The sequence below is a fragment of the Bombus bifarius genome, unplaced genomic scaffold, assembly GCF_011952205.1.
Source record: "Bombus bifarius isolate JDL3187 unplaced genomic scaffold, Bbif_JDL3187 scf7180000010271, whole genome shotgun sequence".
Classification (NCBI taxonomy): domain Eukaryota; kingdom Metazoa; phylum Arthropoda; class Insecta; order Hymenoptera; family Apidae; genus Bombus; species Bombus bifarius.
The window spans coordinates 2,580,672-2,605,958 of record NW_022885586.1 but is presented as its reverse complement, the minus strand read 5'-3'; the positions used below and the strand labels follow the sequence as shown (position 1 = coordinate 2,605,958).

The following is a 25,287-nucleotide window of genomic DNA, read 5'->3' as shown; positions in this document are numbered from 1 at the left end:
ACGCGAACCTAGAAAACACTTTAATTGCGATTTATTAACTTCAATCGCCACGTTCCTTTACCTCTGCTAATTAAATGATTCAGCTTACAGCATCAAACAATTCTGAACTCAGCTAGATAGAATCTCGAGAATATGGACTCGCTTTTCAAGAAGATTGCATTGTTCTCGAATTATATGGAACGTTCTAATGGAAACACTGTAAACTTTGTTGTTTCTGGTAATTGATCTACGCTAGCAACAAAGAGTATAAAAACACCTGTTTACTTCCGACAGGATGTGTAGCTTAATTGCAAAATTATGGATAAACTTCGAAAAACCAACATCTAATCTTTGCTTATTAATTTACCATCAATCGTACGCACTTTGTTAAAGTTTATATGCCGCTACCACAGATCTATGAAAGCGTCCGGCTACTTAACGGGTAGATGCAAGCGTAGATGCAAGAAAATGATAAACGAATCCTTCTTCCGTGACAGATTTTCTCCGATATGATTCAGAATCGGGAATAATTCTCGTGCGTGTTGCACTAATCAAGATATTCTATTTCTAATCTCGTGTTCATTCATCGTCGTGGTTGGTTGAACTTGAATATATCTAAGTATACACAAATGCTGGTAAGCTGTATAGATTCGTTTCTATCCCGTCGAACGATCAATCTAGATTATGTGAAATTAATGTTACGTACAATGGTGTGAGCTCTCGTGTGTGCGCGCTGCACACGTTATTGCGAAAGTTCAACGATCGTGCTGTCTGTTGCGAAATCTCATAATCTGATATTAGCCAACGTGCACGGAGCGCGGGAGTTCACTAAGAAAATTGCTGACAATAGCGGTGCTCGTTATAGATCCCGCATTCCTCGTTAAATGCTTACCTGGGCGTGTTTCAGTGACATATCGGCTGTGATAAAATCATTGACCTGGGGACAGTCAGTGTCGTGTTCGTATCCGTTTCTTTCATCGATGGACCAACCGATGAAATCAGCAACCAAAAATAACAGTTATTTCCAAAGTCTGTATGGCACGTTCCTGACAAAGCCACGTTTCACGAAATGCTACATATTGTGTCAATCGTTTCGTTTTAACGCGCAACTTACGAAAATACCAAAATTATCTTAGGATTTAAATTAGTTGACTATGAATTAGCAGGACTTTCCAAAAACTCATTCGATTTCCATTGATTCTGAGTTGGTTTTTATTTGTTTACTCAAGTTAATGGAAAAAGAGCAGCCATCCTTTTCTATAGCTCCTTAAATGTAGTTTTTTTAGGTACAAGTTATGATCCTTGAACGAAGCTTGATGAAAGGCGAAAGGACGTTTCGTATATTAATTTCTAATTGTTTTCGTTTTTTCGTTTGATTGCTCGAAAGAATACGTATAATTCATCGAGCGACACGTGGTTTCTTTACAAAACAAAGCTTTATTCTTAATCATTGTTAGTTACATCGTTCGACAATGTATCGGACTTGCTACGTATCGCTCTTAAGGTACACTTTATCGAGTAAACAACGTTAAACTACTCCCCTAAGCTGGCCTTGTCTCTTTCGTTCTCGAATGTCGATTATAAAATATGCATCTGTTTTTATGTGCTATCTAACGAACGGCTGTTAACGGCGATAGATTTTACTTCTAATTTGTAATATTCACTCATTGTCAGTAAGATCAATCTTCTTCTTTATATCGTTCTTGGTCCACTAGGATTGTATGTTCGAAAGCGAATGCGGCCCTACAACGTAAAAAGCTCGACGAAGCTAACACAGACCACGAACACGGTTACTCGTTTATTCGTATACTACGACGCGTGATAAATATCTTCCTTAAAAGAATCGTAAAATTCCGGGTGTATATATAGATTCATAAAACTCAGACTTCGTGCGAAATTATGGACGTGCCGAAATATCTTCTCTCATCCTTATATGGTTTTGAGAATGGAATTGAACGTTCGAATGGCAGTGACCGAGAATTCATGGCGAGCTCAACGTGCCCAATTTTGAACTTATTATCGAATGGTAAACATTTTTGCGACAATCAACGTCTAAGCGCTAAATCCAGCTGACGTCTAGCGAGATATTGGCAAGAGTAAAGCACACGTTTGTACATGGACGTTTCTAACGAATCGCCAAAGTAAAAGTCTCCGTCGAGGGGTAAATTTTACGAAACAGAACTTTGGAAAATGTATCCCTTTCTTTTCATTCATATTTTCGCCTTCTCTAGAGACCTTTTCTTTGGCATATTATCTATGAGACTAATCTCTCCTCCCTTTTTCTTCCTCTCTCTCTCTCTCTCTCTCTTTCTCTACATATATACGATCATTTCCAACATACATTAGCGATTAATATTACGAACAACATGGGCGACATCGCTTAATTAATAAAAATACATCGTTACGTAGGATTTCTCACATATAGCGTACTCTGACGTAGAGTTTACTCTTCGTGATCCTTCTTCAGACTTGTAATAGTGCGTGGATCGCTGGAAAAAAAGTAATCCGACGCGGACATTTCTCATTCACTTACGCTCTAACGATTAAGGTTTACTTATACTATCGTACCACAAATCACATCACTTAGGTTCTATTACGAATATGGTAATCATAGATTTGCACTCGTATCACCATCTTTGTATTCTACATGGACAATTTCCTATCTAGTGCACACGAAATAGTTCGTAGATCGAGTCCTGAACTCGCAACATCTCCATAGTAAATACGAAACAACAGACTACGAGGATGGCCACGGTTCTCTCAGCGATTCTTTCTCCTACGTATCAAAGCATCAAGTTGTACTGAATCGAGGTTCCGGTCTTTGCTCTCCCCTTACATCGTTTACCACTTAATATAATACTACTGTTTCTCGACAACTATCTCGTTATTGGTCTAACGATAAACGCGATCACACGTTAACCGGTCTAACGTTGTCGTCGGACTGTTGTTGTTCGCCACTCTGCCAACCCGAGTCCAACGTCGTCGAATCACTCAAGCAACACTGAGGTGTTTCTTCTTCCTGACTGCTTCTGTAATCCCTGTAATCCCTTCCCCTTTCAGTCTCCTCCTCCCTGAAGTATCCAGAAGTCGCTGGACCTTCTTGAAGCTGCTCGTCGTCCTTCGACGTATAGTAAGAGTATCGACCTTGTTGAATGACCTCGTATTGCGCATCAGGCGCTAGAAAAGGTCCTCTGGCGCTTCTGGGCTCGTCACTGTTCGCGTAATTGTCGGATGGTATGTCACCACCGTCCGATGGCAGTGGCAGAGGCATTCTGGATCTCTTTGACAGCTGTCGTTTACCTAGACGAGCTGCCAAGTAGTCCACGCCCTCTGAATGCTCCGTACCTATGAAAATCGGGGTGAATGATCAATGGCAATGAGTGGCGAGCTATCTTAGTTCCCTTCCAATTGTTCAATCTTCAGAGTGTCGTTATATACCTTCTTTCTCTACGGCCAAATCGTAGAAACTACTCTCGGGTCCGCAACACGAGGACACATCACCGAAGTACAGTTCACTTTCCGACTGTTTTGGTCCAGGATTCGCTTCCTGCTGGAACGCATTGTTCTCTACGCCCTTCAGAGGCTTCCTGGTTCGTCTGCCTTTCATAGTGCCCTCGTTTCCTCCCTCTGGATCGGTGCTGTTCGAGATTTCTTCGGCGTTTTCGTAGTTATCCGATGGCCGTTTCGCAGATCGTGATCTGTGATCTGTGAAAATGGTGATTTTTTTTTGTGAAAAGTAAAATCAAGGAAGTTGAAATAACGGTTTTCACAACGAAGTAGAAATAAAACGGCGAAACGATTTAATTTTCCTCGCGGACTAAACAAAAGCTTCATTCTCATTATCGATATAGTAATATAAACGTTCGCTCAATTGTCCGTTACCCAGCCACACGAATTCATACTCCTACGATTATCGAGCGTATTTCTCTCTTCAAACTTCAATCTTTAATAAACATTTAATTGCTCACCTTCGTTGTTCTCGAAGTTCTCCATCCGTTTGGCAATTCTGGGTCTTTGTTCCGCAACTTGTGGTCGCCTAGCTGGGCTGTTAGGGTCGCTATAAGGTGGCGGAGGACCCCATAACGGCACTGGTGTCTCTAAAACACTGTAAGAAGCCGTACTAGGGGTGTACGGGCCGTTCTGCGTGTTTAATACAGAGTAAGGGCCACTCGATTGAGAATTAAGAACGCTATAGGGGCCATTCGTGTTTTCCACGTTGGCCTCGGTTTGTCTGGTCTGAGTGTGAAAGCCATAATTCGAGTCTGGACTCGGAGCTGGTCCTCTGGATCTAGACCAAGGTAGCCGCCATCTTCTGCAAGGTAAAAGGAACGATCTTTGAATTTGCTGCGACAATTAACATCCTATCGACTTCATTATCTTATCGCGAAAAAAACGAATTTCAAGCACACCGAACGTATCTTCTACGCGCTGGAATTTCTTTTCCCATAAAGCTGGATATTTCGTAGAAAATGTTACAATGGCCGGCGGATTAATTAGAAGGCACGATCGGAATTTTTCGTTGTTAATTTGACGGAAAGCGAACTTCAAAGAACGGCTCGTCGTTCGTCATAATTTATTTCTGAAACGGAGGAATCCCTCCTCTAAATGTCAGAAGAACAGAATGGAATCCCAGCTTAATTAATGCCATACATTAGCGGATTACCAGAATACAATGTGTCCTGGGAGCCTGGAGGGAGCGTTGCCTCGTTTACGGGTTTATTGCACTCCGCTACCGATATTCGTGACATTCGTGAATGAAATCTATTGAATATGTATCATTACTCGCAGACAAATGCACCGTGCGCATTTGAATCGCATCAATAATTTCTCAATAAAGTTCATCGGCCACCGCGTCCCGGTATTGAATTCGTAACGATTCCGTAACAGTCCTCGTCACGTGTGCTATTATTATGTGTAATTTTACGAAGACAATTTAAACGACGTTAATTCACTCAACGGTGTCATCCGATGGTTTGACATCGAGTCAATAAAACGCGGCACGTTTTCAAGGTTAGATCGATTAATATTTCGAATGTAATTTCATAACAAGTATTGTACATTGTAGGTTTACAGTGTACGCTCGTGTTCGTACCAAACGTGACGCTTATCTAAAGCACGAGAATATCAAAGAATCAATTACTCGATCAGAATTTTGTATTCGTGCAAGATTTGCGACCCAATATATATGCAATATATAAACACAAGAATCAGAACGATAAGTAAACGTATAATAATTATGTATCGTTGTTTCGGCAGTTTTCTAATATAAACCCTATTTAATATAAATTTAAATGCTTTGAAATTGGAAATGCCCTATAAATGTGATCTTCAGGATTATATCGTTCTTCGACTCTCCGGATTTGATTATACTGCCGACTTTCTCAGAATTCGATTTTTCGAGTGTACGAACCTGGATGGCGCCAAATCGGGATTCGGCGTGTAAAGATTTCCGGGGGTCTGCGCCCACCAAGGACTAGCACCGCCACAATCGTTGCAACATCCGCAGGAACCAGTCGTCGGTCCCACGGTGCCTCCTTGGCCGTAAAGAGATCTGCATCTCAGTTCCAACTGCTCCCAGTACATTTTCTTCTTCTCGTGACTTAGTAACTGGTACACCAGCATGCACGAGAATATGCAAGCTAAGATTCCAGCGACCGAAACTCCAAACAGAGCCCTGAGACAGGCGTGTAGAGCGCCGTGGACCGCCTCGCAGTGGGGAGTGCCTTCGAAGAGAACTCCAGGATCTCCTTCTGGCGCCCCGTAACACGTGCACGACCTGTGGTGATAATTATCGAATAGAAACTATCGATCTCGCCGCCGTGTAAAAATAGACGAATATACCAACCTCGCTTTCACGGTATAAACGCATTTTCGAAGACCTTGCAGCCGGGACATGTGTATCACTGTCGTCGTTACGGTGACCAACACGCATACCAACGCACATACCACTCCAACAGATCCACAGACTTTCATCTACAAAATATTAGCGTTTTAAGGAAGGGATTGTATAGGCGAGACGATATTATTTCGATTAGGCCATCCCATAAGTAACGTAGTTTACGATTGGGTTAAGTTCGAAGCAGTGGAATTTGTGGCTATCAGATATTCATATGATTCTCATCTGCGTAAGTTAATCTATCACAAGGATCCTATTTATAAATAGGAGTAAATTCCAAGATGTCTTCAAAGAACAATGTTATAAGATCATCGTCTCATTCTGCCTTGCAATCTATAGAGTTGATCGTATGAGGAATTAATAGAGCATATCTAATAGAAAAATGTAGAAAATGATATAAAATGGGGGAAAATTAATTTACAGCAATAGGTAATTTTTGATCTGTATCCGATATAGGAAAACCAACGACCGTATTATCTGGTCATTGATAACGGCTTACCAAAAGTCCGTATCTGTGCTTCCGTCTGGCGAGTAGCATCGTGAATAGACCCATTAGAATTAACTGAAAATTAATACGAAATGCAGGTGATCATTTGCAGTAGTTTAAATACCTTGTGTCTTCATTGTTTCCGTACGCGGTCTCGTTAAAGGGAGATCGGTTGATAGACTCCGATCTTTGCCTCTTACCATTATGCCAGGAATGTAAGATGGTACAGTCTCAAAGAGAGCTAAACTGGCCGTGTGGGCTGAAAGGACCGCGTGTACCGCCAAAAAGAGACTACCGACCGCAGCGCTCAACCCACCACAAAGGCAACAAAGGACAACGTACTTCTTGCAGCAACCACCTTCCCCCGTGTGGCCTGTAAAATTAAAATCGGTCACAGCACTGATAGTATGGAAGCGATAGGCGAGGAATTAAAAGGGAAAGGAGTATTCGGTAAAAGGGGACGGGAGTGGTATGCCTCGAAAGTCCTCAATGAAACGCTTCGAATATTTTCGTCTTTGAAAAAAAGGAATAAGAAAAAAACGAGAGAGTGTTAAGACGACGACGGTCGTAATATTTCACGTCGAATCTTTCCGCTACGATCGCTTCAAAGGATGCCTCTAAGAAACACGTAATAGCTGGAAGGATATCTTTCGGTGGCCAAACGGAATCTTTTGTACGACTATCGACCCTTTTCAGTCGAAAGGTCCTGCAAGACTTATTCCCATCGTGCGTTGGCTCCTTCTTTCACGGGATAATGATTGTCCTTGCGTGAGAACCCAACAACGGGAGCTTTGATCTGAGTACAATGGGAAACGTGCCTTGAGCGAAATTCTGCGAATCTTGTTAGTCAATGATTAGCCCTTAGATCACCTTAATTCTCTTCCCCTTTTAGCTGTATGGATATTTTAGAAAAAGGAAAAGTATTGATTGTCCGACGATGATTATGTTCATTTCTTTCGAGCGTTAATGCGTTAATGTACCGAGCAATAGTGCGAATAACGAAGTATCGTAGTAAAATACAGCCTACAAAATTGTCTTCACACGCCGCGGCGCATCGCACAAATGCTATTTTTTACGATATGTAGCCGAGGTATTTCATTCTCAATCAGTCGGGCTCAACTCTTGTCGTCGAAACTCTCAATTGAGCCGACCACGCTGTATTGGAAATTCCTTCAATGAATGTTGAGCGTTGGGAGCGTCGACGCTACGTCGCTTCAGAGACAATAGCAGAGTCTTTCTCTCTCTTTCTCTCTCTTTTCTCTCTCAAAAGAGAATCGACAGAGCTGAACTTTTTAATCAGGTTTCCCATTAACAAAGAAGGGTACTGTGCCCTTCTGTAGCGCGGATCCGGAAGACAAGTGAAGAGATCATCTTCTGTAATTAAAAATCTAATTATTTTTCTGCCAACGAATAAAATCTACGAAGATCACGCGGCTCTGGCGCCAAATAAAAAAATCCTCTCAACCAGAGACTGTTATTCTCACAGTCCCACGCGATTCCCAAGAATACAGCAGTTTTGCTATAACGAAATGGTCAACGCAACCATTCTCGTGTTTTGACATACCTGGCCATTGTCGAACTTCAACAAATAGACCCCAAAGGCAAAAGACGAATTGGAATGCCGTTCTTTTTCTAGGAATCTGCTTTCCTTTAGCTTTGTCAAAGAAGGTTTACCGAAATCTCGTTCCCAGTGGCTCGTAAATCGTTTTTCTCGAATCGAACGTGCGCAACCTTGCTTCATGCTTGTTGTGCTCTCTATTGAAACTACCACGGAAAATCGTTTTACTAGATACCTCCGAATACCTGCTACTTCTCGTGAATACAAACCAAGGTTTAGGATTGAATTGTTAAAGTGTACCTTTGCTACCTGGGCTGTTAGAGTTACGATCTGGTGAATCGTAGGTTTCGAAGCAAGCGGAGCGAAACTGGTATTTAAATGCCAGCATTCAACCACAATGTGTTTCAAGGGTAAAAGGAAATGGTTGGTTCCCTGATTTTCCTCGAAACGCTCTTTCAACAGACGAGCTTTTCTGTGGATAAAATGCCTTCGATTTTTACTCCCAGTTCAAACCACGCAATCTTTCCAAGCTTGCTCTCTAGCTGAATTCTTGATTATATTAGAAATTCTAAAACTACTTAATCTACGATGTATTGAATTTTAAAGCTTTTTATCGAGTCAGCTCTTATAGAAAATCAAACTGTGTTTTATTAAGAAGCCTGTCGATATCTATTTATACGGCAACCTTTTGTTATCCACGTGACCTTCCACGAGGCTATGCAACATATCTTCCCGCCGGTAAAAATAGAACGTGGATGCTAGAAAATGCACATTCCCTATTCGGAAATGTAGTAGACATCGGCGCGTTTAAAATTTATATCGCATGGAAATAATTTAGAAATATTTCATAGACGAAAGAACCGGGAAGTTGAAGATCGTGACGCGAGTCAAGGTATCAGGAATTCGAAATTAATCGCGTATTTCCATTCTTACAAACATTCTTCTCTTTAGTTTTGTAATTAATTACGTCGTTAACTTAACTTTGCGACATGTTATGCGCTCGTGATATAAATCGGTATAACGAATTGCTTACAACAATAAATATTATAATATGATATGATAAAATATAATAAATAAACAGTATATCTTTGAAATATGTAAGAAGCGCGTTTCTTCCTCTACAGAAAAGAAACGAATGTTTGAATGGATTACTTTAATGACTCATTGTACCAAAGGTAGCTTAATGGAGCAGCTAATATCAGATTATGCGGGCACGTAGATCGGTGGTACAGACTGGGGTTGGAGGGCCGATTGATAAATTAACAAGAAGGGTTAATCGGCATACCGCAGGGGTGAGGGTAATGCGATCTCGGGAAGTGCGCGTGGTTTGTCGGATGTGGCAAGTGGGAATGCGAGTGTGCCGCCATTGTGAATGGATAACCCTGGTTATCCATCTCCATTTCCATTCCAAGTCGGCACCGGACTATCTGCAGCACTGGATATCCGTCCATTTTCTTCTTTACAACTTGCACTTTAAAGGAAAAGTTTCGTGGATGTTTTCGTCACTCTTTTGTCTTTCCAAACCAACATGTATCAGACACAGTATCCTTCGTCATCGAATATCCAACGTTATTAAATATTTACATCACTATTACACGGTTATTTCTTCGATGTATTTAGAGTTTAGATCACAAAGAAGAAAAAGAGAAAAATTGTACCAACTTGCGTTAAGAAGAAATTACAACGCACACTATCTTCCTCGATAGTTTATGAATCACGTTTACGCATCAAACGAGTTTCTCCACGAGGGGATGTTTTTCTCAAGGTCAATTCTTCATCGCGCACTTTCTCATTAATCGGTCCACCTTCGCGTATGACGATCACCAATGTCAATTATTTTTATATCCGTGGGGTCGACATTCGACCTATTCTTGCGGCAGATTCTTGAAAATATTTTGGACAACACATAGATCGATGCTAGTATATTTCCAGCTATTCCTTGCTCTTTACACTCTCCGTTGGATACTTGGAAACGAATGCGAGAGCACAACAACTCGAGAGGCACTCCACGAGATCTCTGTTGGCCCGCACGTTGGCTGAGGTGTCCCACAGGTGGTGGTGGTGATTTCGGAACGAAGCCGAGGCTTGGGATTCCTTCGAAGGAACATCCAAGATGGCATTCCTTGCGCGGCCATTCGCCAGCCAGCTTGGATTAATAGCAGAGAGGGCAAAAGTATCCTGTTGTTCGAATCACAGCATTCTTCGTCACGATGCTTCTGTTCTCGGTTGCTGCGAGCATCGACTGGTCGATATACCGTGACGATTCGAGCGACTCGACGCGGTCGAGGGTCGAAATTCCACGGGGGTTGCTCCTCGAAGCAAGTAGAATCGGTCAACGATGCGTTCCGGTGTCGATAACGCGTGGCCGCTATTGATAAAGGGGACAGCAACGATGGTAGATGCGGCCTTGCTCGTCATCCTGCTGATACTGCAGACATTCTGACGATCGTCAGGCGAGATGACCAAGGGTGGAGCTACGGGCTACCATCCCCGTCTACGTCTAATTTCAACCGAGTTTCAGGAAATACTGTCCAACTGCGTGACATGCTCGCTTTAAGCGGAAATCAAACGGGGATGGGAAGAGTGTTTGGAACACAGGCGATATTGTATATCCGCCATTCAAATTGGCAAGCCAACGTGGAAGAGATATTGATTCGGTGTTGCGAGAGATACAGTGTTCGAATATTGCTTCAAGTGTTTCTCTTTATATTCGCTACTTATGTAGCACGGTACAATTGAGGAGCTTTTTGGAAAAAGGCTTCATCAATCGATGCGTTAAATCGACTAACTCGCTTTCGAAGCTTTACTTCTGGTTGTTTAATACGTTCGAATTAATAATTATCGTGGTTCTCGCGGAACTTTGCCATTTCTATATTTACGAAATGAAGAGAAATTTCGTAGCAAGTCAATTATTTCGCTAGAAAATACACGCGCCACCTTTACATATCTATCACATACTTACAAGTTAATTGAATTCAAATGACTCGACGAAAAATGATCTGAGCAACGAGAAGAAGGACAAGAACTCGAGAGGATATTTCCAATTAATTAGAGGAGGGTTTCCAAGTTGCGTGAATTCAAATAATCTGATGAAGGTTATTAGACATTTTTCCCTCAGAAATCTCGTCAATTTATTACAGCGTTTTGAAAGAATACACTTTCAAATGATTATAGTTGTTACTAAGATAAAATAAGGGAAATACTTACATTGATTGACGGACGTAGTTTCGTATCGTCTAGTTGGCCTAGGGGGTGGCCGCGGAGGAAGCGCTGGAGGTTGATGCGTTCTTGATGTCACTTCAACACCTCCGTCGCTTTCCCCCTCCTGCCCCCTCTTGTTCCCACCGGTTTGCACCACGTGACATTGGCATTTACTTTTCGACGGAGCGGAGACCTTAAATGTAAAAACTGTGTAAGAAGTTCAAAGGGAAAAAATGATTTTGAGAATGACACGAAACTGTAGTTACAGAATACATGCAACAAAGTTGCCTGTCAGTAGTAAACAATTAAATTATATTTATCATACTGTTGTCACGCCAGTAAATTGCGTAATGAAACGTTATAGAAGTCATGCGAGTAACAGTTTTGCATCAATGGCTAAACGAGCTAATGATTAACGATCGTTGTCGTCTACAGACGTAGTCAGATTTTGGTAAAATATGTTAAATTGCTTAAAAATTTGAAATCACTGAAAATTGAATTTTCTACATTCAGATTTTACCCTATTGTTGCACTTGCATCTATATGACCTAATTGTGTCGAAAATATAGTACTTATTAAGGTATAATAGCCAACAACCGAAACAGGATTCTATTTAGATTCATACAAAAATTTGAGTTTTATAATAATAACTATTTCTCGTAAAATTCTAATTTTCAAATCTAAATTTGACAAGAATACCTGTATCGAGTCGACTCCGATAAGAGACGTATTTTTGGTATCGTTATTCTGCGTGTGTTGATGTCCATGAGCATGCATGTGCGCGTGATGATGTCCATGGTGCTCCAGGCTCGACGGAGCTCTGTCTCTTTGCCTGGTATCAGGGTGGCTGGAATGCAACGAATGCACTTGTTGTAAATGGTGATGATGATCGTGGACGTGATCTAGGCGACTGTGCGTTCTCGTATTGGCGTTCGACGAAGAAGACTCGCAGGATATGCCAGAGCTGACGTGATGATGATTTACGCTCGAATGTCCGGTCAAACTTCCCGACGAACTACCGTGATGATGGCTAGCTAATGGCGTAGTCGAGAGACTGCTATTCGCATTGACCACGTGTCGATGAACCGCTGGCGAACCGCCATGATTTAACATGCTCGAATTCGACGAAGCCCCGCTCATTGCACTGGAAGTGCCGTGGTGATCGCTGGAGAAACCTGAGTTTGAAGGGTAGTGACTGGTCAAGCCGGTGCTACCACTGAGACGATGATGACTCGTCGGTGAGTTTCTGTGTACCATGGTAGTAGATGTCGATATTGGATTCGAATGGTGATGAGTATTCGGATTTCCGGCTGCAGCTTGGCTTCCATGATTTGCATTGGGGCTACTTAAAGGACCAGAGTTTCCATGAACGTGGCTGGTTAAGCTTGGCGCCAGATTTGCATGATGGTGCGCTGCTATTCCTTGTGGACCATGCGGATGATGCACGGTTGCCGGACCGTGATGATGGGTCACGTTCGTTGCCTTGGTGTTCCCGTGATGATGATGAGTGTGTTGTCGCTGGTGCTGCTGAAATCCCATCAATCCATCTGCAACGTCCAAATTCGTAGTGCTTCGGAAATTGTCGGCGTGCTTGTGCACGTGCGCGTGGGTATCACCGTGGAAGTGTCCGTGGACGTTACGTTCCGGCGACGTCGGCTCATGATGGTGTTGATAAGGATTCAGAACCTGCTGAATATTCTTCAGCTTATCTTTGCCCGAAGCGGTTGCTTTCTGCGATAACCCTGTGTGATCCTCGAGCTGCTTGTCCAGATCTTTCGCGGACGTCTCGAGCAACGCCGAGCTAGACTCCAACAAAGGACTCGGGCTGGAAGTTAGGCTGTGTTGGTTGTCCTGTAAGTTGCCGGATTCCTGAACTCTTCGCGCAGCCTCGAACGCCAAGTTTCGAGAAAGATCCAAGTTCCTTGGACTGCAGGAAAGATTGTGACCGTGTCTCGATAGAATCGCGCTTTGACCTTCCATCGATCTCGTATTCGGCGATAAGCCGGCCTGATGCTCCAAAATATCGACATTCCTGGTATTCTCTAAATTGATCTGTTGGCTTTCTTGATGAGATAGCGGACTTTCGAGTCTTCTTATTGGTTCGAAAGCACTCTGAAGTGCCTCTAAACCCCTAGGGAGTTCTTGGTTGTTAGAAATTCTTGTACTTCCCACGCTCCTCTCCGCCCTGTCCCTCTGTGTTCTCATGGAATCCATGCTACTCATTGCGGAGCATTGGCAAGAGTGTTGCGGACTTTCCGGAACGTCCAGGTCGGTAGTTAATTGCGGTTGGGACATTGTAATACCTGAAAATACGATCGTAGTTGCGTGAACCGATTCGTACCAACGGACAATTAATTATCGTTGAAAATTCGAGTGGCGAAACGACGGCGTAATGGGCTTTCATCGATTAATCGTCTATCGAAGGATCTGAGAACTGGAGAGATACGCCGCAGCACGTTCGTTTCCGCGATCTCGATCGATCACGAACCGTTCGCGGATCAGTCGCATTTCTCACATCTCGTCGGGAGCCGATTCGTTTCCATACAGCCGCCTCCGTTCCACTTGATAAATCGTCTTGGATTACAAAACAGTGGAAGTTGGCGTAAGCGGTGTTCACGATCACGAAATAAAAGCATTTTCTTCTCTGAAAATATCCACAGCCCGTGGCTACCGAATTACGAATTTCAACACTTTTCGCTCTTTTCGTTCAAAAGTATTGGGGTATAAAGTTGGAGTATTTTTCCCAACAACCTAACAGACAAGTGAATTTTCTGTACGTGGTTCTAATTCTACGATCAGGTATCGTGCAGTAGCTGCAATGTCATGGAATCGGTAGAAAAAGAGAGTCAAGAGGTTCGCGACTTGTTGATTATCTGTGAGAAGATGGCAATCAGTTAAGAAACTAACGAATCTCCCAATTACGACGTAACGCGGTATCCGAGTAATGGAACGATGCTAACTGCGGATCTCGTATCCGTTCCGGACACGGAAATGCGGAAAACTTTCGCAGCCTATTAGCGCCTTCCGTCGTTAAAACTTCTCGAATAGCTTTCAAGAAACTTATATAAATATCTCGGTGAATATTAGACGATTCTTCTCGAGTTGTGAAGAGTGGCTTTCAATGGTTCGGCATTGTACTTATTCGAAAGAATTCCACCCAACAATTCGTTCCATATTACCTTGTTAAGAAATTGTTACGAGTTCCGATAATAACTACCATCGACAACTATCGCTGTATTCTTCTCAAGGTGTCAATTAACGATTTCGTGTATGTACAACTTGCACTCGAAAGAAGAGTTACATGTCGCGTGGTATACAGGTTCTATGGAGGAAGTATATGTAAGGATCACCGTCGCCATAATTACGATAGATAAATTTAACATCGTGTCAGCATAAAGCATCGTAATTTAACTAGACCCATATACCTATACTATCTCCTATGAATATTTGTACATGTAAAATTGTTTCAAACGTATCAAGTATATTTCAAATGGAATTCTTGATTCGATGATGACATTTCGTGCCTTTTATAGAGGAACAATTTAAAAATCCAATATTTTGTCAGTCAGTTTCACGTCAAAACTGTCTTCTTGTCTGATTTTACGTTTCTGTCGTTTTCTTGAATATTTCAAAAACGATGGGAATATCGATCGAGGAGTTGCAGCAAGGCCGGAAGAAAAGTATTTTTAAAGGACAAGTCGCGAGACAGATAAATGAGAAAAAGTGTATTATGAAAAAATATCAACCTTCTGATGGAATTGCATAAAGTATCCAAATACTTCTGAGCAGTGGCGGTACACGAATGTTGAAAATCGGATCCTACATCGATGACATGTTATTAAAAATTCAACACGAAATCATCCTGTTATTAGTCTCCTTGTAAACCATTATCGGTGACAGTAAGCAGATCGACTTGTGTCTACTTTAAAGGAAAATCTGCTTAGGCTAATGGTCCCTTGCGCTTCACCTGCAAAATCGATCACATCGGTCGCTACCTTAAAGCATATTTGGTATCGAGCATCTAGTTGCAGGTAACCAGCTCGAAGTAGTTCTCGTAAGTCCAACCGGTGGACTCTTGGCCACTTACATTCCTCGTATCTCGTTATACGAGCGCAAAGGCTCTGAAGGCCATGGTCAAGTTCGATGCCGATGGCGTTGCTCGGACGCGGTTAAGTTTTTCTGTCGTTCGACGATCTCTCGATCGAACGAAGAATGGGAATACTTCGCGGCACGTGGATTTAATTTCGTTCAAGCAGAAAACCAACGATCCCCTCTTCCTCCTCCTCTCGAGTTGCCCGCTGTTTCAGACGATTCTCACGGAATGCTTGATTCATCAAAAAAGTTTCTCGCGGTGTTTATATGTAAAATGTCCTGACGCTGATGTAACTAAGGAGGTTATGGCGCTCGATTGATAGGTGGCCAAGTGGCTGAAAATTGCTTTCGCTTGATCTTCTATTCGCCGAAAGAGAAAAGGAACAGAAAGACAGAAATATAATTTCGATTCGAAGAGATAGAGGATCGCTGATGAAACCTATAACAGCCTTTATCTAAAGGTTAGAAGCTGCTAATTTCTAACATTCAGATAAGCTATCTGCTTTGCTCCTTTTGCTACGAATACCGGTTTCACCGTCACGTATAAATGGAACGCTTGTGTCAACAGCTTCGACTTCGTCACGAAATTTTCCGATATCGACACTTGCACCATCGTAAAGTTTAAATGACTTGTCGAATGTTACAGACGCAGGACGTTATTCTTTCGAGAAGAAAAAAATCTCCAACGAATCATGCGAATACCTCCCACTTCCGATCAATTTTTTTTCGATGTTCAGATTCCCTGGCCGTTTCGTTTACACGGGAAAGCTCGAGCAAATTGCGAATCCAGTATCCATCGCGTACTCGTACTAAAAGAAAGATAGTTGCGGCTCACCTGCGCGATCGAATATTCAAGTGCTCCCGTCTGCCGGATCCTCTCAATCACTGTCTCCCGGTGACGCTCCTTCCGCATGCCCGACGATCGGAGCTCGGATCTGTACACGAGGCAGAAATCTATTTTCGAAGCGAACTCTCTGTTCCTTGGTCTTCCCACTGGAATACCGCGCTACGTAAGTAAGCGTGCGCATTTTTGAAACGTTGGAGCACGCCTGGCGCCAAAAACGACCACCGTATACCGTAGACCCCGGTGCACAGTACCACGAAACCTTTATCACATGCACGTTCCTCTTCTGGCTGGTGTCGGCGAAACAGTATTCTCGTTAATTCGATTCCGAGAGACGGTTCGCATCGCGTCGCGTCTCGTGTAGCATCGCAACGGCACACAGCACAGCGCGGCACGGCACGGCTCGGCACGATCACACGACGGTCCCACGGGGACGGGTGAAAACGAGCGACGAGGCTCTATGGAAGAAAGGAAGCAACGGTGGATAGGAACGGAGCGCAATATCGTGAGAGACTGTTCTTGCCTTCCACCTTCACTGGCAGCCGTTCTGCCTTGGAATGTGCCTTTGCCCCCTCTAACCCCTCTCCGCTCCTACACCCGGCGCAGAGCTCGAATGAGGGGCCCTCAGGGCCCCGACTCTTACACCGCAGCCCCCGCTCTCGCTCTCTCTCCCTCTCCTTCTCTCTCTCTCTCTCTCTCTCGCTCCCACCATTCGAAGCTCGACCGTCGATTTCGTTCTGAGGCCGCAAGTGTCAGGCCCACCCACTCTCCTTCGGGGCCTCGATGGGACTCGCTGGATAGGGTAGATCGTTTGGCGTTGTTAAACGCCAGGCTCAGGCCCGACATTAAATTCGCCAACATTCTTCAAGTATCGTTTGTTCTGTCCGCTTGAAGTTTCTGCATAGTAGTGGCTGTTGTATACTTTTTTTACGCTATATAGGAAAATATCGAGCAAGAACTAGAAGATATTCCTAGTGCAGGTATTACGGATTGTATTTAGACAGAGGACAGAGTTTGCTTAGGTCGTACGAGAGATTAGGTACTGTCCGAGGTACTTTGGTAGGAGAGCATTGTTAGCTCACGATTCATAAGCGTTTAAAGCACAAAGGTATAATTTTCAGGCAGGGTACAGCGAAACGATTCTCGTGGGTTTCGAGTTCGTTCTTTCTGGCCTATTAACACAATTACTCCGAGCAATGGAGTAATTGTAGATAATCGCTGCAATCCTGATTATCCTTTAAATTTAGTTAGAAAAATTCCTGTTCGAGTACCGAAGAATGTAGGTATTATCCGGCGAGCCTCCTTGGAGGAATCCAACTGGAACGATCCCTTACCGATCGATCGTTGGTTTCTCCGCGTTTATTTATGGTCGAGTCGATTAATTATTGTTTATGAGTAGGCTATTTACCGAAACAATCGCTGGGATATCGATGAGCGTTAACGTTACGCGAGAGTCGGTCAACGTTAATTGTCCCATTGTATAATGTGCATCGAGCGTATACACGAGATGCAAGAATATTCGTTCGGCCACAATTCGCCCCACTTAAATATTCCATGTCGCAAACAGTAGGATGCCAAAAACGATATTTATCGCTGTCCCCTGTAAGAAGTTCTGAATCGAAAACAGACAATAGATATCGTCAAACTTTCGCGGAGTTTTGGATATATAGATTTTCTTAACGACCATTGGCTTTCAATTGTTATTCTTATCTACAGTTATTTATAAATTATTGTTTCGCGGAACATCATTTTTTTTTTTTTTTTAAAGCGATATCAGTATCATTAAATTTTGAATTTCTTATTTAGAAATTTTATATAGGGGGACAGATGTAACAGGGGTCAGAAACAATGATCGCGTGTATATAATTTATTCCTTGAGACATTCGTTGATTGCAATATGGTCTGTATTCTTTATTCGCATTCTCATAGTAGTCCCGAGAAAGAAAGAACTCTCGAAATACAATGGACAGCGTAATTAAGGGTCAAAAGTTTTTAGCTTCATTAATTACGCGAACACTTCAAACGATGCCATTATCATCCCGAGAATGCAGCAAGCAAAATGGTGCGCTATGCATAATGTAGTTTCATTTCTCCTCGGCTTCGGGGCTATTTTTCTGAATCAATTCGAGAGAAAAATAGGAAATGTGAGTGCTTTAATTGCGACAGAGCCGTAATTATATTAGAAACAAAAAAGTGGAGGAATCGAAACTGCAGTTCTATTTATTTTAATTTTCTGTCTAGACATCGAAATTATTTAAGCGATAATAACGTTAAAAAATACATTTAATACATACGCGTTTTACGATAACGTAACAGTTAGAGATTAAGTTCTTGGTACTTTCTGATCTTAGATTTAAAAGATATGTTGGGGTACAAAACAAATTAAAAGTATCTACCTACGAAGAGATAAGATTATTCTTCGAACAACGAAAATGACAAGTATTTAATTTGGCGGCACCCGATCACTGGCAGTGGATAACTTAAGTTGAAAGTAATAGTTCACGACATCGTCGGTAGGTGGCGACACTAACGCCCGCCGATCAGACCAACATTTGATTTGATGTTTTCTTTCGTAAAAGTGTTCGGTGAGGTGAAGTGGTGCACATGTTCGTTAATTGGAAGTTAATTTGTGTCAATTAGTTGAGAAAACTTGGTGTACGTGTTCGTTGGAGGTACAAAAATTGGATTTCCTGATACGATGCTACGAAATACCATAGCGCTAGCTAGTTCGGTAAGTGTAAATATATGAATAGAAATTATTGTTAACCACAATGCATATGTATATGAAAATGGCGGGAAAACGAATTAGATATTTCTGCCAAATTGCAATCACTCGTCATATAAAGGCATATGGATTTTCTAGTCTTTCGATAAAATCGAATTAATTATTTCGAGATTAACTGAAACGTTAATGGATATTTGAGAGTAGATCGAATTTACGATTATTCTGATCCGCATCGTAATCGGGATTCAATATGTCAGCCATTAACGACACTTGTTCCATATTGCTAGCGAAAATTCGTTGCCTTCGCAAATTACTGTTTACGACATGTCGATATCTAACAAGCATTTATCAACGAATATTATTCATTAAATAATATTAAATTATAACGTAATGCGCTGCTACTTATATTTTTACTATTTTAAACGTTATATCTAGTATTTCTTGATTTTATATAAATTCGAATATCGTGTATTACATATATACGTCAATGGAAGGAAAAAATGTTTTGGATCATGCGATATTGCAATCAATTCTAGCTCTTAAGGGGGGGGGGGCTAAGGTTAATTCGTACAAAAATAAAGCATGTTTTTGTGAATTATTTGTGACGACACAGTTAAAATCTCTTTATTAAAACCAATAGTACATTAAAGTATGATATTTGAAGAATATCATATAAAATTTTCACGGAGAAATATCAAAAAATACGGCAATGGCAGCAATTATTCGGACGTGTCTCGGAAAAAAGTAGAATTGCTCATAACTTGGTGTTGGATCATCTGAAATCAAAAAATCAAAGTTCATTCGTTAGGTAACAGTTTTCCCCAGGTAACGCTGGGAGGGTTTTTCGAAATTTCAATTGTTCACTTTTTTGGAACACTTTGAAGGGAAAATTGGCCGCGAGCTTTCACAAAATCTACTTTTTTCCGAGACACGTCCGAATAATTGCTGCCATTGCCGTATTTTTTGATATTTCTCCGTGAAAATTTTATATGATATTCTTCAAATATCATACTTTAATGTACTATTGGTTTTAATAAAGAGATTTTAACTGTGTCGTCACAAATAATCACAAATACATGCCTTATTTTTGTACGAATTAACCTTAGCCTCCCCTTAATTCGTCAATCTCTAAAGTTTACGTTTTTTTAATAGTAATCGACACCGAGTAAGGTCGGATCGAACGGTTTGTATATGTTTAGAATATACTCGCAGGCAGTTTGTCTTTGTTGACTTTTTTTTCCTTACTGCGTTCGACGATATCGTTAGCTAGTGTTGCTGCTCGTGTCTCAGTCTCTTTTTTTCTTCCGTACGTACTAGAATGCTGTTTCCGTATTCATTCTCCATTTCGAGATTATGTTTCGATCGCCGGCCGAATATTTTAAGAGACAGTTTGATTGATATCGGCGCTCTTAATCGACCTATTTTTTCAAAGTTACACCGCGATATTTCGGTGACGCTGATTCTTAGCATCGGCCAGGCCGAGGTTGAGGAAACATTGTGCGTCCTGCTAAAATGCTTCGGTTCACCTTTACGACAGATTTTTCTGGTAAGAACTTCTAATTTATATTAGTCTACTTGAATCCGTTCCAAATACTAGAATAGATCGAAACGTAGACGGTATATTTGTTACATAAATATATATAGCACGGTGAACATTTCCATTTATACATATCGTTCTTCTAGTCAATAGCGTTTAATCTGCATATGCTAAGGTTTTTACTCTCATACAGTTACATAGGTAGCAATTTGAAAAATACTCACAATTATAATACGTATAATTTAACTAGTTTTCGAACGATGTAACGCGCGTAAAGCACTCTATGAATTTAAGGTCGAGTTTCACAATTGGAAAATACAAATTTCTATTCGGATTAGCTCTGATTATGCAAACGTATTTACAGTATCATTTAACGTATAAACATGGATGTTCGTGTCTGTACGTTTTTGAATGTATATATATACATAATAATAATTTTTGTATTATTTATTATATTATATTACATATTGTGTTATATATAGTACTATACATAGTAATAGTTTTCAAAGAAATTTGAACATTCATTCTTACATTCTCCGAACGTTCTAAACTCTTACAAATAATTTGTTGCAATATATTACGTAACAAATTACGTTCGAGCAAAAGCCCAACATCCGATACACGATACACGGTAAGGATGAAAAATTTTTCAACGGAGAAAGACATCACGGAAATGGAGAAAGACTCGATTGGTAGGCATTGATTTTCGAAAAGTAAACGGAGCAGAAGTATCGGTATTACCTTTGCCATTTGTTTGACCACGTCCTCGTTTTTTCCTCCGGCTTCTCCAGACCGAAAATGTCGGAGAATTATGAGCAAGTTATAGTTTTACGGGGGGGTCAACAATTTCGCTAGGAAGCCGCGAGTCAGAAGCTGGGTCTGGATCGGCAGGGGCTTTCGTATTCGGACCATTAGTCCAATACGGCAATTCGTCAAATCGGGAGAAATGTAGTATCAATAACGTCCCGCAGCTGCTGCCATCGAAGCATGCATTTTCCTGACGCGCAAATTGCGCGCGCACAAGTCCTCTCTTCGAACATACACGAGCGACAATTGTTTCCGATTTTCCCGATTCCCTCGTCCAACCCCCTTTCGCCTCCCCTTCGATTGTTTTTCCCTCGTCCCGATGTTTTTCCAGCTGTTTTGTCACCACGTAATCTGTGAACCGATTCTTCTATTGATACCGTCCCGATAAATCTTCGATCGGCTTTTTTCCATTCGGATTTCCCTCCGCCATTGTAACGTACTTTTAATGACGAACTCTTTAATGATTTCCCATGTACATCGCAGCGAGCATGCCTATTACGCGATATCGCGTAGTTGCCATCTGTACGAGATATTCTTCTGCAAATTAAAACATAGATCAAACTTCTATGTTCCTCTATGTCATCTGAAAAATCACGTCTGTGACGCGTTCACTTTTGCGATAATTTATTTCTTTCAAATGCTCTGCTCTCGTCGCTGTACGTAGCCTGTTACGAACTGACCGACCCCGCCAGTCCTTTTTCTTTCTTATCACGCTATTATCTGTCCCTTTCCTTTTCTTACACTCGCCGCTATTGCTTTATACTTTTCTATAAAAAGAAAAAATAAGAAAAAAGAAAAAAAAAGAAATGAAGGATTTATCCCGTTAACATTAACAGGAATTATTATTATCATTTTTGAAGTGCCGATTAGAAGTTGGATCGGAGCTCGGATACTGTATTTTTCATCGTTAGCACACGGCTAAACACGTGTCCAGTCGAACCACGTGTCACCGTTAATTTCCTGCGGTTTCCATTCTCGAAATCGTGCTTAACGGAAGTCTACGACCGATGTGTGATGTTTGCGGATAAATCCTCGTGGCCTGCCATTGCTGACCCTCTCTTGCAGGCTTTCTCTCTTTCACGTTCACGCTACCCCGTTGGTCCTCTTTCTTCGTTGCTCTTTCACCCGCTTCCTTCCACCTACCGGTATCCTCGCTAAATAATAAATACGAGAGGGTTCTCCGGGAATACCCCGAGGGTGCCATTAGCGGGGTACAGGCATCGGACCACCCTCTCGCACCCTTCGAAACCGTCCTCCGGCTTACACCCAAACCCCCCGCACAGCTTCTTCCACGACCCGAAACGCGAGTCTAATACACTTAGAGGAGAGACGCGGCCTCGCGTCTATGGGTGTAAGGGCGAGGGTCTTCCCGATCGCTTTATGGAGGCTGCTTCTTTTCTTTTCGTTTTCCTCGACTCGCTTGACGAACGAGCCTCGAATAGACGAATGTCTTAAAGTTTACGGAAAGACCGTGGGCTAGATTATATTTTCAATGCCATCCATCCGATTCGTTTGCATTTTTCCCTTCTTCCTTTCCTTCTTCTTCCTCTTCCATTTATTCCTTTCTCTCTGTTCTTCTCGCTTTATTCGCACCGATATCGGTTTTTGGTTTCTACGGTTTGGTCGAAGAAGCCACGATTAATCTCACATCGAGCCAGCCTCGGCGAAGGAACGACCACGATGTCGAACAGAAAACTTTTAATCAGTGGACAGCACTTTCCTCTTTTTTCTCTCTCTCTTTCTCTCTATGTCTGTCTCTGTCCCTCTGTTTCTCTCTCTCTCTCTCTCTCTCTCTCTCTCTCTCTGGTCGATCTTTCCCCCGTGGAACAGACCAGCTTCAGAATTCGATGCAAAGAAACATTGAAACGCTACGTCCACCTCCGGATATCTGTTCCAGGCTTCCTGTAGATCTAATAGGGCGAGCTGGACGCCTGGAAAACGTTGACCACTCGCTCTAGCCGGTCAAACGGTTAATCGAGGCCATTGCGACCAACAGCGGTTCTCAGCCCTTCCCCTCTCTTCATTTCGATTTACGAACTCCCGAACTCCTACCACTTTCCAAACTTTCGATCCTTCGTATAGATAGGTAGCGATCTATTTTCTCACTTGTCCTAATTAAGACAAGGTTCAACGAACACTAAGAAGAATTTCAATATCGAAGTAGAAAATTTCGCCTCGTCGAGTATCGCGTACTCGCGAAATATCACGTACTTGAAGATATTTCTTACTTACGCTAATTCATATCTTTCGAACAACATCTACGTATATATTTATTTCGTTTATTAAATACTCCAACGAGTATTATATTTTGTATATTTTATACATACTTTTCAAGCGCGTTCTATGCATCTTTATGCCTCTAGATCGATCAAAAAGATTCGCAGTCTATTTAGAAAAGGAAACTGCGATTGAAAAGTGGCGCGAAAATGAAAAATTGTACGCGGCTCGAAATTCATTTACGCTTCTATCTTTCCAGATGAGTTTTCGACTTTGGCTTGCTGATCTTTCGTCGCAGGCAGATGCGCTCGCATACAGAGGATCGAAGGACGCAACGCATCGGGAACATGCAGCCGGGGAAATGCGAGGCGGCACGAGGGGTAAGTATCAATAATTGAGCACCATGGGGGTGGCTCCGCTGGGCCATTTAGCGGTCGAACGAAGGGGATGGACCGCGGATACTCATGGTACGGGGATATCGGTGGATGTATCGCACGGCGAGGCCTGCTATCGACATGTCGACGATGCCAGGCCGGGGCTGTATATTCCACGATATAGGAAACTATCCTAGCCGCGATCATGATACGCGAAAATACCATCTGTCATTCGGGGGTGCGTGCCAGACCCCATCCCAGCGACCAACCACCACCCACTTCTCTCTCTCTCTCTCTCTCTCTCTTTATCACGATTTTCACTCCGTGCCTCTGCCTTCTCTTTCTTCCGTCGTTTTTTCCCTTGTTTCTTCCTTATTCTTAGCGTTCTTTTAGCTTTCTTTCGATGCATGAAGATGACACGGCAAAGAATATCTTTCATAATGTATCGGTTTTTTAGGAGCGATATAAATAATTCAAGAGATAACGAGTTTTCTCATGTACCGAAATTTTGAAATAGTCTTGCCTGTTTCTATGAATTATATGCCAGTATAAACATTGGATTTTGTAAATTATAAAATTATTCTATATGAAAAGATTGGAAGTTTTGCGAGTGATAAGAGGTAGAAGACAAAATCTGATTACAAATTCGCAAAGTCGAACAATGTTATCGGTAGAATTTCGTGTTATTCTATTCTCCAGAGAAATTTTTGTGGCTCGTGAGATTCTGCTTATATTTAGTTGAATTATGCGAGAAGGTTACGAGAATCGTACAAATTTTAAAGAATATTTATAAGCAGAAACTTATTTGTAGAAAATACCTCTTTGCGGGAGACTAAGGTTTTCTGGTTCGAAAAATTCGGAAGTTAATTTTGCCAAAAGCAATCTTGTTTAAACATTGTAAAAACGAAGGAACTGAAACGTACTATTTTCATGGGCTGGGTGATTCAACATACAAAAGCCTCAAGTTTGTTTAGTAGATAGCACGAGTACAATGTTACGAGTACTAAACGCCGAAAATGTTTCCTTAAATGACGTGACCGTAAAACCCAGTTAATCCAGGGCCTCGGGACAATTCTGCATCTCGAAACAATTGGCGTAAACGACGCGTACGACGGGTATTGAAACTAGTTTCCACCGACGGTCCTGCTCTCGCGAATAATCGTGCTCCGTAGTCGAATTCATTTTCCAATTAAGAGGCTGCGATTTGCATTTGACTCCGGTCATCGATCGATCGTTGCCACTAAATCGAGGTCGTCGACGGGGATCGTCGTCGAAAAACGTGGTTAAGCGTGACTAACGATAGCTTCGACGTCGCCGTGCAATGCGTCGAACAATGTGTACTTATCGCAGCTACCGAACATTCCGAATGTTCACTTGAAACTGTGCCTCCATTTTTGTGATTGTTCACCGTCGTTCTTCCATTCTTCGTCCGCGTGAAATTCTATCGGTCGCCTTTAAAAGCCAGCGAGCTCCGCATTAATACATCACGGTTCTCCTCGTCATTAAAAATTGTTCTGCACGTCGCATCGAACGTACCTGTTCCGATACTACGAAATCCACCGATTCTCTC

At 42.1% G+C, this 25,287-nt stretch overlaps 1 protein-coding gene across 1 annotated transcript; it reads right to left on the bottom strand.

Moving 5' to 3' along the window:
* Nucleotides 1–1,322: 1,322 nt before the first annotated feature.
* Nucleotides 1,323–16,429, bottom strand: LOC117216352. Its single transcript, XM_033463005.1, has 10 exons — nt 16,049–16,429; nt 11,821–13,424; nt 11,128–11,314; nt 6,563–6,735; nt 6,375–6,437; nt 5,825–5,952; nt 5,390–5,755; nt 3,948–4,291; nt 3,418–3,684; nt 1,323–3,324 (listed from the first exon to the last, which is right to left on the bottom strand). Exons 2-10 carry the CDS (start codon nt 13,414–13,416, stop codon nt 2,888–2,890), a joined length of 3,561 nt encoding a protein of 1,186 aa, XP_033318896.1. The 5' UTR covers nt 13,417–13,424; nt 16,049–16,429; the 3' UTR covers nt 1,323–2,887.
* Between the last annotated feature and the right edge of the window lie 8,858 nt (nt 16,430–25,287).

Bases quoted from the DNA above. Each gene is read 5' to 3' on its own strand.
- LOC117216352 (XM_033463005.1), bottom strand. From the start codon at position 13,416: ATGTCCCAACCGCAATTAACTACCGACCTGGACGTTCCGGAAAGTCCG. The intron at 6,736-11,127 runs GTAAGTATTTCC...TTAATTTTACAG, and splicing joins AACTACGTCCGTCAATCAAT to GCCACACGGGGGAAGGTGGT. The intron at 3,325-3,417 runs GTATATAACGAC...CGATTTTCATAG, and splicing joins TTTGGCCGTAGAGAAAGAAG to GTACGGAGCATTCAGAGGGC.